The sequence below is a fragment of the Pelodiscus sinensis genome, chromosome 1, assembly GCF_052426305.1.
Source record: "Pelodiscus sinensis isolate ZL-2025 chromosome 1, ASM5242630v1, whole genome shotgun sequence".
NCBI lineage: Eukaryota > Metazoa > Chordata > Testudines > Trionychidae > Pelodiscus > Pelodiscus sinensis.
In genome coordinates, this window is record NC_143052.1 from 130,136,759 (window position 1) to 130,155,794 (window position 19,036).

At 46.5% G+C, this 19,036-nt stretch overlaps 1 protein-coding gene across 2 annotated transcripts; it reads right to left on the bottom strand.

Annotated features, from left to right (window-relative positions):
• Positions 1-3,401: 3,401 nt before the first annotated feature.
• On the bottom strand, positions 3,402-16,982 carry MANSC1 (MANSC domain containing 1). 2 transcript variants are annotated; one of them, XM_006115486.5, is made up of 4 exons: positions 16,878-16,982; positions 11,206-11,518; positions 9,772-9,912; positions 3,402-4,484 (listed from the first exon to the last, which is right to left on the bottom strand). In XM_006115486.5, exons 2-4 carry the CDS (start codon positions 11,426-11,428, stop codon positions 3,661-3,663), a joined length of 1,188 nt encoding a protein of 395 aa, XP_006115548.3. In that variant the 5' UTR covers positions 11,429-11,518; positions 16,878-16,982; the 3' UTR covers positions 3,402-3,660. The 2 variants fall into 2 exon arrangements, with proteins under 2 accessions (XP_006115548.3, XP_006115549.3); XM_006115487.4 differs by having other exon boundaries at positions 16,821-16,941.
• Positions 16,983-19,036: the final 2,054 nt, after the last annotated feature.

Sequence of the window (19,036 nt, forward strand, 5' to 3'; positions counted from 1 at the left end):
CCCTGTCGAACCGCCACCATTTTATTGCCCACCACTGATGTAGACCATCCCTGATGGATGTCTATCTAACCTGCTCTTAAAAATCTCCAGTGATGAAGATTCTACAACCTCCCTAGGCAATTTATTTCAGTTGTAACAGGGTGTGCATGCCCCTCACTAGAGAAGGAGGGTTAAAAACCTTGAGGGCAGAGGAAGTCCTGCCCCTTCTACCAGACTGGGCATGCTCCAAGTGCTGGGGCAGGATAAAAGGAAAGAAAGCAGCTCAGTCTGCATGGGCCAGTGAAGGACCAGGATCCCCAGCCAATGAGAAGTGAAGGACTAGGAGACTGCTGCTACACAGCCCCAGTGGAGCCCCAGGGAGAAGCCGCTGCTGGGGCATAGGGAGACTCAACTGCTACATGGGATGTTGCCCCACCAGCACCAGTAGAAAGTCACCCAGGGATGGTGCAGGAGTGGCCTCTCCCACCCAGGTACACTTGGCATATTTTGGCCAGATTCCCTGCTGAGGGAGTGACATACTGATCTGCTGCTCACAGTGCCCTGAATTGGGACCTGGTGGAGCAGGGTGGGCCTGTGTACCCCTACTAGGTCTCTGACCCTCAAGTCTACTGACTCTGGCCCTTAGGCCACACTGCCCTGAGACAAAGGCTGCTTATAGACTCTGGCCACGAGGCCATACTGCCCTGAGAAAAGGGCTGCCTACTGACTCTGTCCCTGAGGCCACATTGCCCTGTGACAAGGGCTGCTTACAAACTCTGGCAGTAGGCCATACTGCCGAGGGGTTGAGGCTACTTACTGACTTTTTGTACTGCCCTGGGATAAGGGGCTACCTACTGACTCCAGCCCTTAGGCCATACTGCCCTGAAGTAAGGGCTACTCATGGACTCTGACTGTACTGTCCTGAGAGAAGGGACAGCATTATTGACTTGAGCCACTAAGCTCAACTACCCTAGACCGCAGATGGGTCTTTACACACTGTAGCAACTGCTGATGACCTTGCAGTCGACCAGGCAGCATATGCACCCCTGAACACCCTCACCCGTGACAGGGTGTACATACCCTGCCGCCCCAGTGTTTAACCACTCTGACAGTTAGAAAGTTTTCCTTAATGTCCAACCTAAACCTTCCTTGCTGCAATTTAAGCCCATTGTTTCTTGTGCTATCATCAGACGTTAAGGAGGATAATTTTTCTCCCTCCTCCTTGCATCAACCTTTTAGGTACTTGAAAGCAGTTATGTCCCCTCTCAGTCTTCTCTTTTCCAGACTAAACAAACCCAATTCTTTCAGTCTTCCCTCATAGGTCATTTTTTATTAATAATTTTTGTTGTTCTTCTCTTTGTTGCTCATCACATTTGAGGAAAGATGTGGATCTTCTCCATTTCATACACATCTTTCCTGAAATGTGGTGCCCAGAACTGGGAACAATACTCCAGTTGAGGCCTAGTCAGCACAGAGTAGAGTGGAAGAATGACTTCTTGTGACTAGCTCACAACACTCCTGTTAATGCATCCCAGAATCATGTGTGCTAAATGTCACACTGTTGACTCATATTTAGTTTGTGATGCACTATGACCCTATATCCCCTTCTGCAGGGCTCCTTCCTCAATAGTCATTTCCCATTTTGTATGTGTGTGCCACAGATTGTTCCTTCCTAAATGAAGCCCTTTGCATTTGTCCTTATTGAATGTCATCCTATTTACCTCAGACCATTTCTCCAGTTTGTCTAGATAATTGTGAATTATAACCCTTGTGACGATCCCCCCTTTGTCCCTTAGAGCTCTCACTAGACCCCCCCCCCAAGTGTCAGTCTCCTGTTTCCAGAGCCCCACTGCACCCAACCCCCCAGGGCCCTTCTCAGTGCCAGCCCCCAATATTAGCTCTGTCCCCAAAGCTCCCCAGTACCAGCCCTGCCCCCAGAGCTCCCCATTACTAGCCCCACCCCCAGTGCCCTCCAGTGTCAACCCCATCTCTTAGCACCTCCTGGCCCTTAGAGCTCCCTAGTATTAGCCCTGCTCCCAAAGCCCCCCAGTATTAACTTAACCCTCAGACCCCTCCAGTGCCAGCCCCCCACCTCTTAGAGCCCCCTAGCACTAGAAGTTCCCCCGGAGCCCTCAGTGCCTACCCCCCGCCCCAACCCTGCACTGCCTCCCAGCTGCCAGCTGAGCACTGCTGCTCAGGTCACGGCTACTCTAAGGCTTCTGTGCCAGGCTCCGCAGAGCCCTTCCACTGCACAGCAAAGTGCTCTTCTGCAGCCGGGAGACCCCACCTCTGCTTGGCTCTGGTGGGCTGAGAGGCGGGGAAGGACACACCTCTCCCAACAGTCGCCATGGGAGCGGTGTACCCCAGCCCTGACCCCCCCCCTCAGAGCTGCTGCAGGCTGGCAGCCAGAGGTCCGTGGCCTGACAGCGGGCCATAGACCGCTGGTTGGGAACCGCTGCTCTGTGCTATTATCCAAATTGTTGAAGATACTGAACAGAACTGGTCCCAAAACTGATCCCTGCGGAACCCCACTTGTTATGCCCTTCCAGCATGACTGTGAACCATTGATAGCAACTCTCTGGGGCTATGTTGATACTACAGAATTTTTCCAGGATACTGGACGTATCCTGAAAAAACTCTGCTGTGTCCAGGGAACGCATCTGCTCTTCCAATTTTTTTTTCAGAAGAGCAGACGCGCTTTTTCAGCATCTCTGTAAACCTCGTTTTACGAGGACAAAGGGATGTTCCGAAAAAGGGTTTTTTTCCAACATTTGACCCAGTGCAAATGGGCCAAATGTAAAAGCCTCTTCCAAAAAAAGGAGCGAAAAAAGCTACACAAATTGCAGTTTGCAATTTGCGTAGCTTTTTCCAGAAGAGCAGTGCAGTGTAGACATAGCCTGGGAATGGTTACGCAACCAGTTTTGCACCCACTGTATAGTATCCCTGTCCTAGACGGCAAAAGGGTCTGTGTTCAAGTGCCTGAACTGATGGTCAGTATTGAGATATTAGTTTGTTTCCAAGCTCTCCTATAAGGGAAGGTTAAAGGGCTTGGGGTTACCCCACAAGGAGAAGTCCCCAAGTGCTTCTTCCTGGCTTTAAGGGGTTTTTGCATTTGGATGGTGGCAGCTTGCCACCAAAGGTCAGCGAATAGAAGACATGCGGTGTTAGGTTTATTAATCTTTCATTTCCTTGATTTTTATATCAAGTATGTTTGTGTGTGGCAACCTTTATTCTTACATAATGAAGTTCTGAATGACCCTCAAAAAGTATGAGGCAGTGTATTAAATAGGATTGTCATGTAAATAGTAGTGTTTACACACTGGTTGGCATTTTTTTTAAAATATAGTAACAATACAAGGATGGACTGTTCAGATACACAAAATAAGTTTTGGACACAACTAATCAAGGCACAGAATATTACATTAGGATCTTGATCTTTTATTTTAAATCTAAAGTTCTCTGGTAAGCTTAGTGTTTGTTTATTTTGGGAGTTAGCAATTAAATGAATGTTACTCCACAATTCAGTATATATACTCTTTTGGGGAGAAGAGGAACACATCAACAGCTGCCTACCCCTTTCCCACCCTCTTCAAGGATTTGAGTGCTGCAATTCTGTTTCAGGCTACGGCTGCTAACAAAGACTGCATTTCTTATCAATGTACTGTTTTACTTTCCCTCCCCTCACACGTCAGCATACATTCCATTGATCAAGTAGTCTAGCCTAGTATAACGTCTTCTCTGAAGAGACTGGGACATTCTTCTGCCTATTAGCGCAATAACTAATAGCAAAAACACCATTCCAAAAAGTAGAGCTGCTATGAGGCCACTTTTGTCACCAGACTGAGGGACAGGCTTGGTTTTTGGCACATCATCTAATAGATAGCCTTCTGCATCCCGTTGCCTGTTATCCTGCTGCATAGTTTGAAAGGAAGCTGAGGAATTCTTACTGAGCAAAGCAACAACTGACAAAGAAAAGAGTCTGATGCTGCTAGTGCTATCTGCAGAGGCGGCGATTGGCTTGATAGCGGTGGTAGATGTTCTCAGCCTTGCAGATTCTGTAGCGGTTCTGGAATGTGTGATCATGTGATCAGTTGTGGTCAAGGCAGTGCTGGTAGGAACCTGAGTGTTAGCGGTTGTGGTTTTGAATACAGGACTGGTGGTAGTAGGCAGAGTGGTAAACGGTGGACTGGAGGTGCTAAGCTGAAAAGTATGAGCAGTCCTTGTAGGCATTAGGCTGGTTATTTTATGTTTTAGGAAAGTATCTAAGGCCTCAGGGTGTTTTTTCTCTTGGTCTTCGGGAACCTGTGTGCGTAATTCAATTTTATCTAAATGTTCCTCTGTATAATCCCTGCGTTCAGACATCGGAGACGTAACTGATTGCTGCAAAGCAGCTGTATGATTCCGCAGGCCTGCCTGATTGGGAAGGTCAAAGTGAGCTGCTTGTGAAGAAAGAGGGTTTCCCTTTGTGTTGTAATCTGCAAGCTGCGAGTCCACAATGTGTACACCTAGAAACAGACAGAAAATATTGAAATTACATTATTCAGCCCACTTTAGTAATCAAATGCTTCCTCTGACTCTAATAGAGAATCACAAAAGAGACCTGCCCTGAAAAGAAACCACTAATCTGTCTGGGGCATCATGGTTTTTCTCTTCTTTAAAAAAAAAAAATCAATCAAGTGTTCAGCAATATGCAATTTAAAATGACAGTTGCCATAGCACAAATTGATACTCCATCTCCAAGCCGAAAAGCATCAGTCCAAATTCTTCATAGTCTTACCCCGTAGGTAAGCATTTACCTCTGTGCAAAGCAATCTTCTGATTTGCGAGTGTTTTACCCTTATATTGCACATGTTTAAATGATTGTACAGAGGGGAAAGGCAATGAAGAATCAGGCCAGTCATCTTCAAAAAAAATTCTTGGTCTCTGCAGACCAGAGAAGCTGAAGTTACCAAGTCACCACATGTATTTGTCAACTTTGTGTATAGATAAGATACTTATAAGATCCCTATTGGACACCTCACAATTTTTAAATGTTATTATCCCCACAATGTGCTTATCCTGTGAGATAGAGCAGTACAGGTTAAACCACACTTGTCCAGCACCCTCAGGACATGACTGGTTCTGAACCCGAGAATTTTCTGGGCCCAGGGAGGTCAATATTGTTGAGTAGCATTACTCACACTTCTACTGATTCCTGAACTGGTAGAAGACATTTAGTGGTAAATCAGAGATAAATAACAGCACAGAACACTGGGAGCCAGGACTGGTGGCTATTAACAAACTTTATGGGACCGCAGGAAACTTGGCTGCACCCATGAAAAGTGGACATCCAGCTAACTAAAATCATTATGGATGACAGACATTTCTGGACCATAGAGTTCTGAACTAGAAAGGTTCAACCTCTACCTTGATCTGAATTTTCGGCTGTGTCTAAACTACATCCCTTTTTCGGTGAAGCCCCGTTAAAAAAAAAAAATTTTAGCCGCCATTATGCAAATGAAGCGCAGGATATTTAAATCCCGGCTTCATTTGCAATATCAACATGCCTAATTTACATCCCTTTACCGAAAAAGGGATGTAGTTTAGACACAGCCATACAGAAGCACAGAAAGATTAAGTGACTGGCAAAAGGTCTCACAAGAAGTCTGTGGCGGAACACAAACTTGAAGTAGGAATATATAAATCCCATTTAACTGGTTAAAGGCAGTGTTTCAGTGCTGTTAGAAGTAAGGGGGAGGGTCCACCACAAGCAGCAAAATAAAATGTTCATCCTCTCCCCTGAAGTTTAAATTTAATCAGTTTCTAAGCAGCACAGTGCATAGCAACTCTGTCACAACTATTACCTGGAGTCTGATAGCAAAACATGCAGGCTGTGTCTAGACTGGCAAGTTTTTCTGGAAAATCAGCAGCTTTTCCGGAAAAACTTGCCAGCTGTCTACACTGGCCACTTGAATTTCCAGAAAAGCACTGACGATCTCATGTAAAATCATCAGTGCTTTTCTGGAAAAACTATGCTGCTCCCGTTCGGGGAAAAGTCTTTTTCCGAAAGACTTTTGCCCAAAAGGGCCAGTATAGACAGCATAGTACGGTTTTCCGCAAAAAAGCCCCAATCGCGAAAATGGTGATCGGGGCTTTTTTGCGGAAAACCACGTCTAGATTGGCCACGGATGCTTTTCCGCAAAAAGGGCTTTTGTGGAAAAGCATCCTGCCAATCTAGACGCGCTTTTCCGAAAATGCTTTTAACAGAAAACTTTTCCGTTAAAAGCATTTTCGGAAATTCATGCCAGTGTAGACATAGCCGCACAGTTTGGCAAGATAAAAGTTGCATACAAACTTACACCACTGACAAAGGTTCCATTATGTTAAGATGCCGTATACAGACTCTATACCAACCTGCCCCCCATGTGGGTAGTCGGTGAAGGTAAGGCTGGGGGAGGCAGGCCGCCTGCCCTATCTACAGCCCTGCCTCTTCTGCTGAGGCCCTGCCCCCCACCACAGGGGGGGAGGAGGTGTCAGTGCACCAAGCATGTGCACCTCGGCCTCCCGGGCTTCAGAGCACCAGGGAGGGCGGAGGGTACACGGCCCACGCCTCCCCGGCCCTGGAGCACAGGGAAGGCATGGCTCTGGGGCAGCAACACTCCGCCTCAGTATGCCTACAGCAGGAGTTCTGGAGGCAGAGTGTGGGTGGGGCCATGCCTGGTGCCCATTCTCTCTCCCCCCCCAAAAAAAGACACTTAACACTTTGGGTGAGTAGTAGTTCTTGGGAAGACTCCTTAACTGGCACAGCTCTTGTGTTCACATTATCATCATCCAGTAGACAGCTGGATTTATCATTGGGTGTGGTGCTTCACCCTTATTCACAGTACTCCCTGTAAGTATTGACATTTGTAAGCAAACAAAAAACTGCGCTGTGGCCAGGTCTCCATGGCAGCGAGGAGACCAAATAGTTAGGACCCTGATTTAGGAGGGGGAAAGGGGTGCAGCTCCCTGCCACTTTTGCCCCAGGCCTTAGAATCCCGGCCTTTCACCTAGGTAGAGTCCTTAAGTTTGGGGTGTGGTCCCCAGAGTCCAAACTTCCCCCTCTTTCATGAGGGTTCCTTGTAGGTTCCTCCTCCTTTGCCCCAGGGAACCTACAAGCTTATTGGTTAACAGTTTACATGGTTAAACCTTCACATCCCTAATCAGAAATGTAAGTTTAAGCAAACAAACACACATACCTTATTTACATAATTCATTAGTAACAGGAGTCATAAAAACAAATCCTAGGGCTAGAAGAGACCTCAGGAAATCATCGAGTCCAGCCCTATGCCCAAAGCAGGACCAATCCTAACTAAATCATCCCAGCCAGGGCTTTGTCAAGCTGGGTCTTAAAAACCACTAGGGATAGAGATTTCACCATCTCCCTGGACCCTAGGTAACCCATTCCAGTACTTCACCATCCTCCTAGTGAAACAGTTTTTCCTAATCTCCAACCTAGACCTCTCCCACTGTAACTTGAGACCATTGCTCCTTGTTCTGCCATCCATCACTACTGAGAACAGCCTCTCTCCATCCTCTTTGGAACAAATGGACATAACTCAGAAATTGCACTTTGGCAAATCAAGAATCCAGCACAGTCCCATGCTCCCTTCCTTCCTTCAATCCTCTACATAATCCTGAGGGAGAAAAAAAAAGAGGAGGAGATGTTTGATAAAAGTTAGAAAATAAATGAATTACTTTGACTCTTCTGGTTTTGCACCTTAGGCTACGTCTACATTGCGCTTTCTTGCACAAGAACGTATGCAAATGAGGTGCAGCGATGAATATTGCCGTGCCTCATTTGCATACTTCATGAGCCACCATTTTGCACAAGGGACTTTTGCGCAAGAAGGAGAAGTCTACACTGCTGAAAATAAGCAGCAGATCGGCTCTTGCGCAAAAGCCCCTTGTGCAAAATGGTGGTTCATTTGCATATGTTCTTGCTCAAGAAAGCGCAATGTAGGTGTAGCCTAGAAGTTTAAGTCACTTGTTCCTTTTCCTGGTGTTATCACAGCAAATGCACGCTGACATTTCCTGAAAAAGTTTCGCTGATGAACTTGCTAGAAAGCATCCTTCCCTCACAAACCAATTCATTTCCAGGGGAAAATTACCTCTTCGGTAAGATCAACCTTTAGTAGACGCTGCAGAAAGAGCAAAAACATCAGTATATTTTTAACAAATGTTCATGTTCTCTGCAAGATGGGCCATACTGAAACCACCATAAAGGGTATGTCTAGACTACATTGTTTTTTTGAAAAAAATGCCCTTTTTTCGAAAAAACTTCACCTGCATCCACACTGCAATTGCGTTCTTTCTAAATTAAATCGAAAGAAGGCAGGGGGGTTTTCGACATTGGTAAACTTCAAATTACAAGGAAGAACGCTTTTTTCAAAAGAGCTCTTTCGAAAAAAGGTGTGTGTGGACCCAGAACAGGAGCATTTTTTGAAAGAAGAGGCAGTCAAAAAAAGCACAGGTGCCCTGGTAGCCATTCTGTGAATAGCAATCAGAGCTTTTTTTCAAGAGAGCGTCCATGCTTTTTCAATCCGGTTTTGAGGTGTGGATGCTCTCTTTCGAAAGAAGCTTGCAGTCTAGACGTACCCATAGAGTGGACTGTGCTCTCACAAGGGAGTTTAATTGTCAATTTGTTATTTGAAGCATTTAGTCAGATACGGTGCCAATATTGAAGTATATTTTGAGAGACAAGGTATATGAGATGATATCCTTTAATAATGGATCAGCTTCTATCAGTGAAAGAGACAAGTCTTCAAATTACACCGTGCTCTTCTTCATTACTTTGCCCATCTTGTCCCTCTAATATGCTAGGGCTGACATGGCTACCACTCACTGCAAAAAAGTATATTGTGGTCAGTTTGCTCCATCTTAATAGCTGACCTTACTACAACGAATGTCTGAGCACCAAGAAGTGCATAGCACATGACAGAGGACAAGAAGTTCCTGAGTTCTAAGCCTTCTCTAAACTTTGCTACTGACATGCCGTTTGGCCTTGGGAAGTCTCTCTGCATCTTTGCTTCAGTTTCTATACCAAAAAAAGAGGAATATTACTACTTGCATGGACTTGTTAACCTGACAGAGATGTTATGAAGACTAATATTTGTACAGTGCTTTCTATACCTAGATATTAATATGCCTCTCAACCACCATATTAGCCATTCAAACACATAAAGTGCTATAAGAGAGCTAGAATTTTTACCACTTTCAGTAATATTCAATACATCGATAGGGAATTTCTCCTAAACACATAGAATGTGTCAAAGTGGAAGAAGCTTTGTAAGCACATACAAACTGCATTATTTAGGAATAAATCTCTGGCTTAAAGGGCTTACAGTCTAAGCAGAAAGCATACATATGAAAGACTGGTGAGAAGACATAATTTCCTAACACATTCAAATTAACTATGCCTCACATTGTCACGGACTGACACAGTAGGCTTGTTTTATTTTTTTAAAGATGGAGAGAATATAAAAGATATTGAAGTCTAACAAAGGTGGATGGGGAGAATCTGGGTGAATCATGGGAGACAAAGTCCACATGAGGAGCCAGGCCCAAAAAGAAGTATGGATCTAAGGCCCCCTAAACTATAACTCCCAGGCAGCACTATGTCAGCATTTCAAAACCACAATTTTCAGCTGATGGTTTTCAATTTGTTATTGATACATCAAAACATTTCTCAGTGGTTCTACTGCAAACACACACCTATAAGATACATAAGAGGATAAGAGAAGTCAATAACCAGTTAATATTAGTATTGTTTACCTCTGTTTATCGTGTAGCTCACAAATCCTTTTGCCGGTTTCATTGGACAAGCTTCCTTACTAGGGCAGTAAAATAGGTAGCAGTTTGAATGCTTGCTTACCCTTCCAGCATCAAAAATCATCAAGTTACACGGCCTGTCTCCTAAAAAAGATAATATTATATACTTTAGCAGCAAGAAGTGTTGTATCCGCCTCTTGTACAGTAATGCACCCTGTTCAACATGACTAAAATCCTCCAGATTAGTATGAAGGGAAAAGAATGACTATATCATATTCTGCAGGAAAGATCGTGAGGGGATTAATATTATATATTACATATATTTTAATTTACTAGATACCTACAAGTCAAAGACCAATCTGCAAGATGTTGCCCCTCCTTCTATCAGCCCAGAAGGTCTAAAAGAAATAGTAGGCTAACCTTCACCCTCCCCCATCTGCTGGGATTCCTACCAAGGAGCTGTTGCCCTCAGACCAGATTTTGGGACACCATTTTTCATATGAGCGTTTGTCTCAAAGGCATCCAATAAATGTGAAAACCTCCTTATTTCTTTGAATGCCTCAGAGAAGATTTCTCCATCTCCGCAGCTTCCTGTTTCCACTTTTTGATTCTCTGTTAACACTGCTATCCCCAGCTATAGTTCATTCTGCTTTTAAGGTTTGATAGAGAGCAAAGTTCCCAGAAGACTGTGAGCCTTTTATTTTTAGCTACTCAAATGTAACATGAAAAAATTCATTGTTTCTTCCCGTGCTCTCTACTGGACTAACAAAGTTATGGCTTCTACATACTGGAGTGAACGGTAGGGCTGAGGGGGAAGGGCTTAAAACTATTGTACATGCCTAGAGTTCAAGATATACACAATAATGGTTCAGACTACCGAACATTGCTAGGACTTAATCACTAAGGCTACGTCTACATTGCCCAGTCTTGCGCAAGAATATATGCAAATGAGGTGTGATGATGAATATCGCTGTGCCTCATCATTTGCATACTTAATGAGTCACCATTTTTGCACAAGGGGTTTTTGTGCAAGAAGGAGCTCTTGCGCAAGAGCCGTTCTTCCTGAAAATAAGCAGCAGAACGGCTCTTGCGCAAAAGCCCCTAGTGCAAAATGGCAGCTCATTAAGTATGCAAATGAGGTGCAGCGATGAATTTGCATATGTTCTTGCACAAGACTGGGCAATGTAGACGTAGCCTAAGGGTTTATGTCCCTGGCCAACAGATTAAGCAAAGCAGACTAATATTGACAATGTCTTATTAGTTTTGGTGTGAAAGGAGAGAGAGATTCCCCTTCAGTGCTGACAGAAGAAAGGAAATATACAATGTCCTGGTTCTTACCCTTTGAGGGCTGAGACCAGCTCATTCTACCCCAGCTCATTACAAGCATGTCATAAGCAATCATAGAGAAGAACAGAGAACAAGGGAGCATAAGTTTACCCGATATGTTTTTTTCTAAGCAGCAAACATTAATACAAGCTTCCTGAGTTGGTGTATATATTGGCTCAGTTCCTTTGATGCCTTTTGAGAGAGAGAGCTTCATATCGATTACGACATTTTCCATCTTCTCTAGAGAACAATCATGACTTAGGGATGGCCCAAGTATCACACAACACATGATTAGGAATATGCGAGTAAAACACAAAGTTACGCTGATGGGCATTTTTACTTAGGGGCCTTCTTCAGTCCGGAATAATGATGAACTTCTTAGTGTTTAATTTCAAGATAATGTCATTTTAAGAAGAATGCATATCTGTGAGGAAAAACAAAAAAAGACTTCCTTTAATCAAAGTGAAATTTTCAACAAGTTTTAAGAACCTTTTGTACTAGTGGCAAATGCAGGGAATGTTGTTTTTAAAGTTTATATTACATACTTGATGCAAAGTTACTTACTTCCCACCATATTTGGCATCCAAGATATTTTAAAATGTCCCTATTAAAAACACTGCTATACTTTGTAATGAAAAAGGGTGGTAAATACAGCACCCAAGAATCTCTGAGGTACTTTTAAGGTTCCCATCATCGTAATATCTGAGAGGCTCAGAATTTTTAACATACTAAAAGTAAGTAACTTTGCATCAAGTATGTAATATAAACTTTATTACATACGTATAAAGGTAGGAAAGTGCTATTATTCCCATTTTACCAAGGGGGAATTGAGACTTGGAATAAGGGACTTGTCGACAGCTGCACAGTAAGTGTACATCAACCATACATATTGGAATCCTCTTCCTGACTTTTTCAGCAAGATTTCCAAGGACACAAAAGGGCAACAAAGGGGATCAGTGCAAACACTGGAAACAAGTGATTTAGGGGATAGCCATTGAGAGACACAGCCCCTCTTCCATAATCACTCTCCAGTTCAGATCTGCGAAGCGGAGTTAGAGTAAAAAATGGTTACATAGATTCATAGATTCCAAGGCCAGAAGGGACCATTTTTTACTCTGTGATTATCTAGTCTGAGGTCCTCTATAACACAGAATATCCCTATAATAATTCCTAGACTACGGCATGTCTTCATTTTAAAATGGTCAATACAGGCAGTCCCCGAGTTACGCGGATCCGACTTACGTCGGATCCGCAGTTACGAACGGGGCACTTCCTCTCCCTGGTCTCGAGCAGACCAGGGAGAGGAAGCAAAGCAGCGGCGGAACGCAAGGCCAGCTGACAGCCCAGACGCGTCTGGGCTGTCAGCTGGCCGCGCGCTCCGGTCTGCTCCCCCCGTCTGCAGACCAGGGGGAGGGGGAGCAGAGCGGAGCAGAGCAGAGCAGAGCGGCGGAACGCGCAGCCAGCTGACAGCCCAGACGCGTCTGGGCTGTCAGCTGGCCGCGCGTTCCGCCGCTCTGCTCTGCTCCGCTCTGGTCCCCCTCCCCCTGATCTGCAGGGGGGGGGGGAGCTGGGGGGGGGGGAGAGCGGAGCACGCGGCCAGCTGACAGCCCAGATGCGTCTGGGCTGTCAGCTGGCCGCGCGTTCTGCCGCTCTGCTCTGCTCCGCTCTGCTCCCCCTCCCCCTGGTCTGCAAACCATGGGGGGGGGGGAAGCAGAGCGGAGCACGCGGCCAGCTGACAGCCCAGACGCGTCTGGGCTGTCAGCTGGCCGCGCGTTCCACCGCTCTGCTCTACTCTGCTCCCCCTCCCCCTGGTCTGCAGACCTGGGGGACGGGGAGCAGAGCAGAGCAAAGCCACGGAGCCCGAGGGCAGCAGGATAGCCACGGCGCGTCTGGGCTGTCCCGCTGTCCCCGTGCTCCGCGGCTTTGCTCCGGACGCCTGTGTTACAGCAGCTGGGGCGCTGCCGGTTGGTCCCGTAGCGCCGCTCTGGGTACCACTGGACCAACCCAGCAGCACCCCAGCTGCTCTGCCCCAGGTGTCCCCTAGTCAGCAGCTGCTGAAAATGACCAGTAGCTGACTACAGGAAGCCCCTGCCCCGGGCTTCCTGGAATCAGCCGCTGATCAGTTTCAGCAGCAGCTGACTTGGGGATGCCTGGGGTTCTTAAGTTGAATCTGTATGTAAGTCAGAACTGGCGTCCAGATTCAGCCACTGTTGAAACTGATCAGTTTCAGCAGCGGCTGAATCTGGACGCCAGTTCCGACTTACATACAGATTCAACTTAAGAACAAACCTACAGTCCCTATCTTGTACGTAACCCGGGGACTGCCTGTAATGGAGAATCCACCACCACTCTTGTTAAATTGTTCCAATGCTTATTTACTCTCATTGTTAAAAGAAAAATCACACCTTCTTTTCATCCTGAATTTCTTTAAGTTCCGCTTCCTGTTACCGGATTATGTTGTACCTTTCTTTTCTAGATTAAAGTGCCCATTATTAAGTATTTGTTCCATTTACAGACTGTAATCAAGTCATGCCTTAACTTCCTCCTTGTTAAGTTAAAGAGACTGAGCACAGTGAGTTTAAGTCAGATTTTCTAGTCCTTTAATCATTCTCATTGCCCTCCTCTGAACTCTCCCCAATTTATCAAGATCTTCTTGAATTGTGGACACCAAAACTAGACACAGCATTCCGGCAATGGTTGAGCCAGCACCAAATATAAAGGGAAGACAACCTCTCCGCTCTTCTGACTCGAGGTTTCCCTGCTTACACGTCCGGGGATTGCATTAGATCTTTTGGGCACAGTATCACATAGGGCACTCTATTCAGCTGACTACCCACCATAATCCCATTGGTAGTTCTTCAAGCATAACAGTGGTTTCAGTAAGTTTTTAAATTGATCAGCACCCACAACAGTAAAAGCATCATCAACAGTAAAACAGTAAAACATCAACATCATCAACAGTAAAAGCATCACCATGCTACTGGTACCATCAGTAGACTAGGGATGTGAATGGTAGGAATGTTAGCATATAGTTGTTTAGATCAGTGTTTCTCAACCAGTGGTACAAGTACCCATGAGGTACTCGAGAGAAGTCTGGGGGGGGAGTGTACGTCCACACAACTGAAATTTGGAGAAAACTGAATTTTTGTTTTAAGTTTTACAGTGCTTTATTATTTTTGTACTTTTTACACCCAAAAATTTAATTGTGCACCCGGCTATGATTAAGTTGTTTAAACAAATGTGTTGCAATGGTAGCAAAAAAAATGGTGTGTCTGTAAACTGTAGGTACTGGGGGTACTTCTTTTTTTAAAGGGGTACTTTATAAAAAAAGGTTGAGAAACACTGGCTTAGACGATTAACTGATAACTGTATCTGAAGCAGCAAGGGGGCGAGCAGGAGCTGTTGCTGGTGGGACTCTAGCTGCTTCGCCTTCCCCCCCCCCCCCGCCCCGCTGCTGTCTCTCCATCAGAGGCAGCAGTGTGGGGGAGGACAGGTGGGAGCCGGCTTTTAAGCTGGCTTTCTATACATGCCAGTGCCGTGGAGCCACCTGCTCCCCTTGCTACCTCCAACAGAGGCAGCAGGGGATGAGGACAGGTGGGAGCTGGTGCTTGGGGGTGGGGGGAACCGGCTTAAAAGCTGGCTCCCCCCTAGCTCCAGTACCGTGGATCCAGGTACTCCCCCCGCCCACTGCTGCCTCCATATCAGAGACAGCAACACAGCAGGGCGGAGGCAGGATGCCTGAGCAGCCCCTATCTGTGAGGAGCTCAGGCCCCCTGTGGACAGAGGCTGCTGCCGCGGAGCGGCCTCCGTCCATGGCGGACCTGGGCTCACCGTGGGTAGAGGCTGCTCTGTGGAATCTCCTGTATCAGAGGCAGCAGCACAGAAAAGCAGGAGGATTTTTAAACCAGCTCCCCTTGCACACTGACTCTACAGAGGCAGCAGCATGGGATGGCAAGAGGCTTCCCAGGAGTGGGGCCGGGAGATGGGAGTGCACTGACTGGCCATCCCTACCCCCAAGGAGCATTTTAATAAGTGTGTAACTGATCATCATTACTAAAATAAATGTTATCTAACATCCCTAGTGAATGGTTAACCAGTAAGCCTCACCTTTCCATGGGTGAGACGTACCAGTTATGGTGAGGGAACGGGGGCTGAAACAGCTCCAGCCCCAGGGGGCTTGCTGTGGGCCATGGGATGGGGGGAGAGAAGGAGGCTCCACTCTGCCCAGAGCCACTCCTGTCCATGGTAGGGGGAAGACCACCTACCCTTAATCAGTTAACTAGTTAAAAATAATTGTTTTAATGGGTTAAATCAATTAAACAGGACTTTACATCCCTACACTAGACTGGCTAAGATCTGAATAGATTAAGAAGACTAAGGCTAAGTCTAGACTGGCATGATTTTCCGGAAATGCTTTTAATGGAAAAGTTTTCCATTAAAAGCATTTTCGGAAAAGAGCGTCTAGATTGGCAGATGCTTTTCCACAAAAAAGCCCCGATCGCCATTTTTGCGATTGGGGCTTTTTTGCAGAAAACAAATCTGAGCTGTCTACACTGGCCCTTTTGCGCAAAAGCGTTGCGCAGAAGGACTTTTGCCTGAACGGGAGCAGCATAGTATTTCCATAAGAAGCACTGATTTCTTACAGTAGGAAGTCAGTGCTTTTGTGGAAATTCAAGCGGCCAGTGTAGACAGCTGGCAAGTTTTTCCGCAAAAGTGGCTGATTTTCCGGAAAAACTGGCCAGTCTAGACACAGCCAACATGTAATATTACTTCCTGTGCTGCATCTGCCCAGTAATTAGAAGGCAACGGATCTCAAGGCACTTAAGTTTTAAAGCTTTCATGAGCACAAACTTAAGAGTTTACATTATTTTGAAATCCAGTAAGGATATGAGAATCAGCCTCTGTCTATACAAACAACAGTGAGTTCCACCTGCCCTACTTCATTCCCCTACACACCAGCCCCTGTCAAAAGAAGGGGAACTTTAGCAGGTTCCCTAGTTTAAGGCAAACTGCAAGGAGTAGTCCTGTGGCACCACAGAGCAGGGATGGGCAAGGTCTGGCCCGCCTAACACGTTGATCCAGTTGGCAGGCTACCTCTGGCTGCTTTCTATTTATATCCTGCTACCCATGCCACTGAGGGTGGCTCAGGCAGCTGCATACTATTTTAATGGCTCATGGTGCTACCCCAGCAGGGGCCAGAGCCACAAGCCTTTTAAATATCTGCCACAATCCCAGCAGTACCCAGGTAAGGTGGTAGAAGCCCCACGCCCTTTTCTGTGTTTAACGTCTTGGACCCCAGATATCTCCGGGGGGAGGCTAGTCCCCAACTCTGCCCTTTCTGCTCTAGGCCCCGCCCCTTTGGGGAGGAAGCCAGCCAGTGACCACGTAGCAAAATTCATTAAGTGCCCCCCCTTGCAAAAATGAGTGCCCACTCCTGACTCAGAGTCTATCAAATGATGTGTGTAGGAAGCTGACTGCACACACGCAGACCGGAGAGGAGGGAACTGCTGCTAGGGCAGGAAAGGAGGACGGAGGCTCCTACGAACAAGATCACTGCTCCAAACCCCTTGCAACTTGTTTTCACTTGGGCAGCTGTTACAGTCAAAGCACTAAGCCCGACCCGCCGGAGCTTGCTGGCCGCGGGAGGACTGATCTCCCGCGACCCGGATCTCCCTCTCCTCCCGCAAGGAGCGCAGCTGCTTAGCCCCCCGCCCCGCATCTCTCACCTGCCCGGGGTCCCCGGGCGCTGCTCTCTGCAGACAGCCCAGCGGCGCGAGACTTACCTCGCGGGGCAGGGCAGCGCTGCGCAGGCAGGCGGCAGCAGTCAGAGGAAGGCGCTTTCCTATATCAGGTCCCGGAGCCCTGGAGGCGCCGCCTTACTTGTCCCGCCCAGCGCCTCCGGGTCTGGGCGGGAGGGGGCAGAGCTGTGTGGGGCCGAGAGGAAACTGCCAGCGGCGCTGAGCTGTGTGACTAGCGGCTCGCTGGCCCCAGAGGCTGACAGCAAATCCTCGTGCTTAACGGGACTCCAGGGATAGGCCCTACGGAGAGGGGGAGAGGTGCGAAGGGTGCAGAAGCACCCCTATGCCATCCCCCTAAGTAAGCATGCCCCGGCTGCTGGGCTGCAGAGAGCTGCTCCCTTGTAGGAATGTGCTACCCCTGGCACTGTCTGATTCCTACCCTCCTAAGGAACTGCTCCTGTAAGACATTGCTGCTGGAGGTAGCACAGTCCTACAGGGAGCACTTCCCTACAGTTCTTTGTGTAGAACTGCTCCTTGTAGGAATCTGCTCCTGGTAGCAGTTACTGATACACTGGATTGTAAGAAACTGCTAACGTGTAAGAAACTGCTATTGTAAGACATTGCTACTGAGGATGTTGTGTCTCATGTAATTGACTAATTGAGTAGTAGTCGCATCAACTATTCAATTGGTCAATAGGGTCGGGCTGCCCCTTTGAAATGCTGCCTCGCCGTTTCAAAACATCAGCGCTGCACAGTGCCAGGGGTCAGCTGCAGAGTCTGAGGCATTTCAAAGGGGCAGTGCCACATAGCATCTGCCTCATGGGATAAGAGGGAAGGTCCTTTCATGGATTGAGAACTGGTTAAAAGACAGGAAACAAAGGGTAGGAATAAATGGTAAATTTTCAGAATGGAGAGGGGTAACTAGCGGTGTCCCCCAAGGTTCAGTCCTAGGACCAATCTTATTCAACTTATTCATAAGTGATCCAGAGAAAGGGGCAAGCAGTGAGGTAGTAAAGTTTGCAGATGATACTAAACTGTTTAAGGTAGTCAAGACAGAAGCAGACTGTGAAGAACTTGAAAAAGATCTCACAAAACTGAGTGATTGGGCAACAAAATGGCAAATGAAGTTTAATGTGGATATGTGTAAAGTAATGCACGTTGGAAAAAATAACCCCAACTATACATATATGATGGGGGTTAATTTGGCTATGACAAATCAGGAAAGAGATCTTGGAGTTATCGTGGATAGTTCTCTGAAAACGTCCACACAGTGTGCTGCAGTGGTCAAAAAGGCAAATAGAATGTTAGGAATTATTAAGAAAGGGATAGAAAATAAGACCCAGAATATCTTACTGCCCCTGTATAAAACTATGGTTCACCCACATCTTGAGTACTGTGTACAGATGTAGACTCCTTACCTCAAAAAAGATATTTTGGCCTTGGAAAAGGTTCAGAAAAGGGCAACTAAAATGATCAGGGGTTTGGAACACGTCCCATATGAAGAGAGGCTAAAGCGACTGGGACTTTTCAGTTTGGAAAAGAGGAGACTGAGGGGGGATATGATAGAGGTATATAAAATCATTTTTGGTGTGGAGAGGGTGAATAAAGAAATGTTATTAATTAGTTCCCATAATATAAGGTCTAAAGGACATCAAATGAAATTAATGGGTACAGGTTTAAAACTAATAAGTGAAAATTCTTCTTCACACAGCGCGTAGTCAACCTGTGGAACTCCTTGCCAGAGGAGGCTGTGAAGGCTAGGACTATAACAGAGTTTAAAGAGAAGCTAGATAAATTCATGGAGGTTAGGTCCATAAAAGGCTATTAGCCAGAGGGTAGGAATGGTGTCCCTGGCCTCTGTTTGTCAGAGGCTGGAGACGGATGTCACGAGACAAATTGCTTGATCATTGTCTTTGGTCCACCCCCTCTGGGGCACCTGGTGCTGGCCACTGTCGGCAGACAGGCTACTGGGCTAGATGGACCTTTGGTCTGACCAAGTATGGCCATTCTTATGTTCTTATGTCAGCTGGGGAGTTCCTACCTGACCTCAGGCTCCAGGCAGCACGCTGCTTTGAAATGCTGCAAGGAGCCTGACACCAGGCTCCCTGCAGCATTCAAAGCGGCAGTGCCACACAGAACAGCTGACCCCAGGCTGTGTGCAGTGCTGCCGCTTTGAAGTACCCCTTTTTCTCCCCTCTTTGCTG

Coding starts and splice junctions, on each gene's coding strand:
- MANSC1 (XM_006115486.5), bottom strand. CDS start 11,428: ATGCCCATCAGCGTAACTTTGTGTTTTACTCGCATATTCCTAATCATG. Junction 9,913..11,205: donor CTTAGAAAAAAACATATCGG/GTAAACTTATGC, acceptor TATCTTTTTTAG/GAGACAGGCCGTGTAACTTG. Junction 4,485..9,771: donor GAGCTACACGATAAACAGAG/GTAAACAATACT, acceptor GTCTGTTTCTAG/GTGTACACATTGTGGACTCG.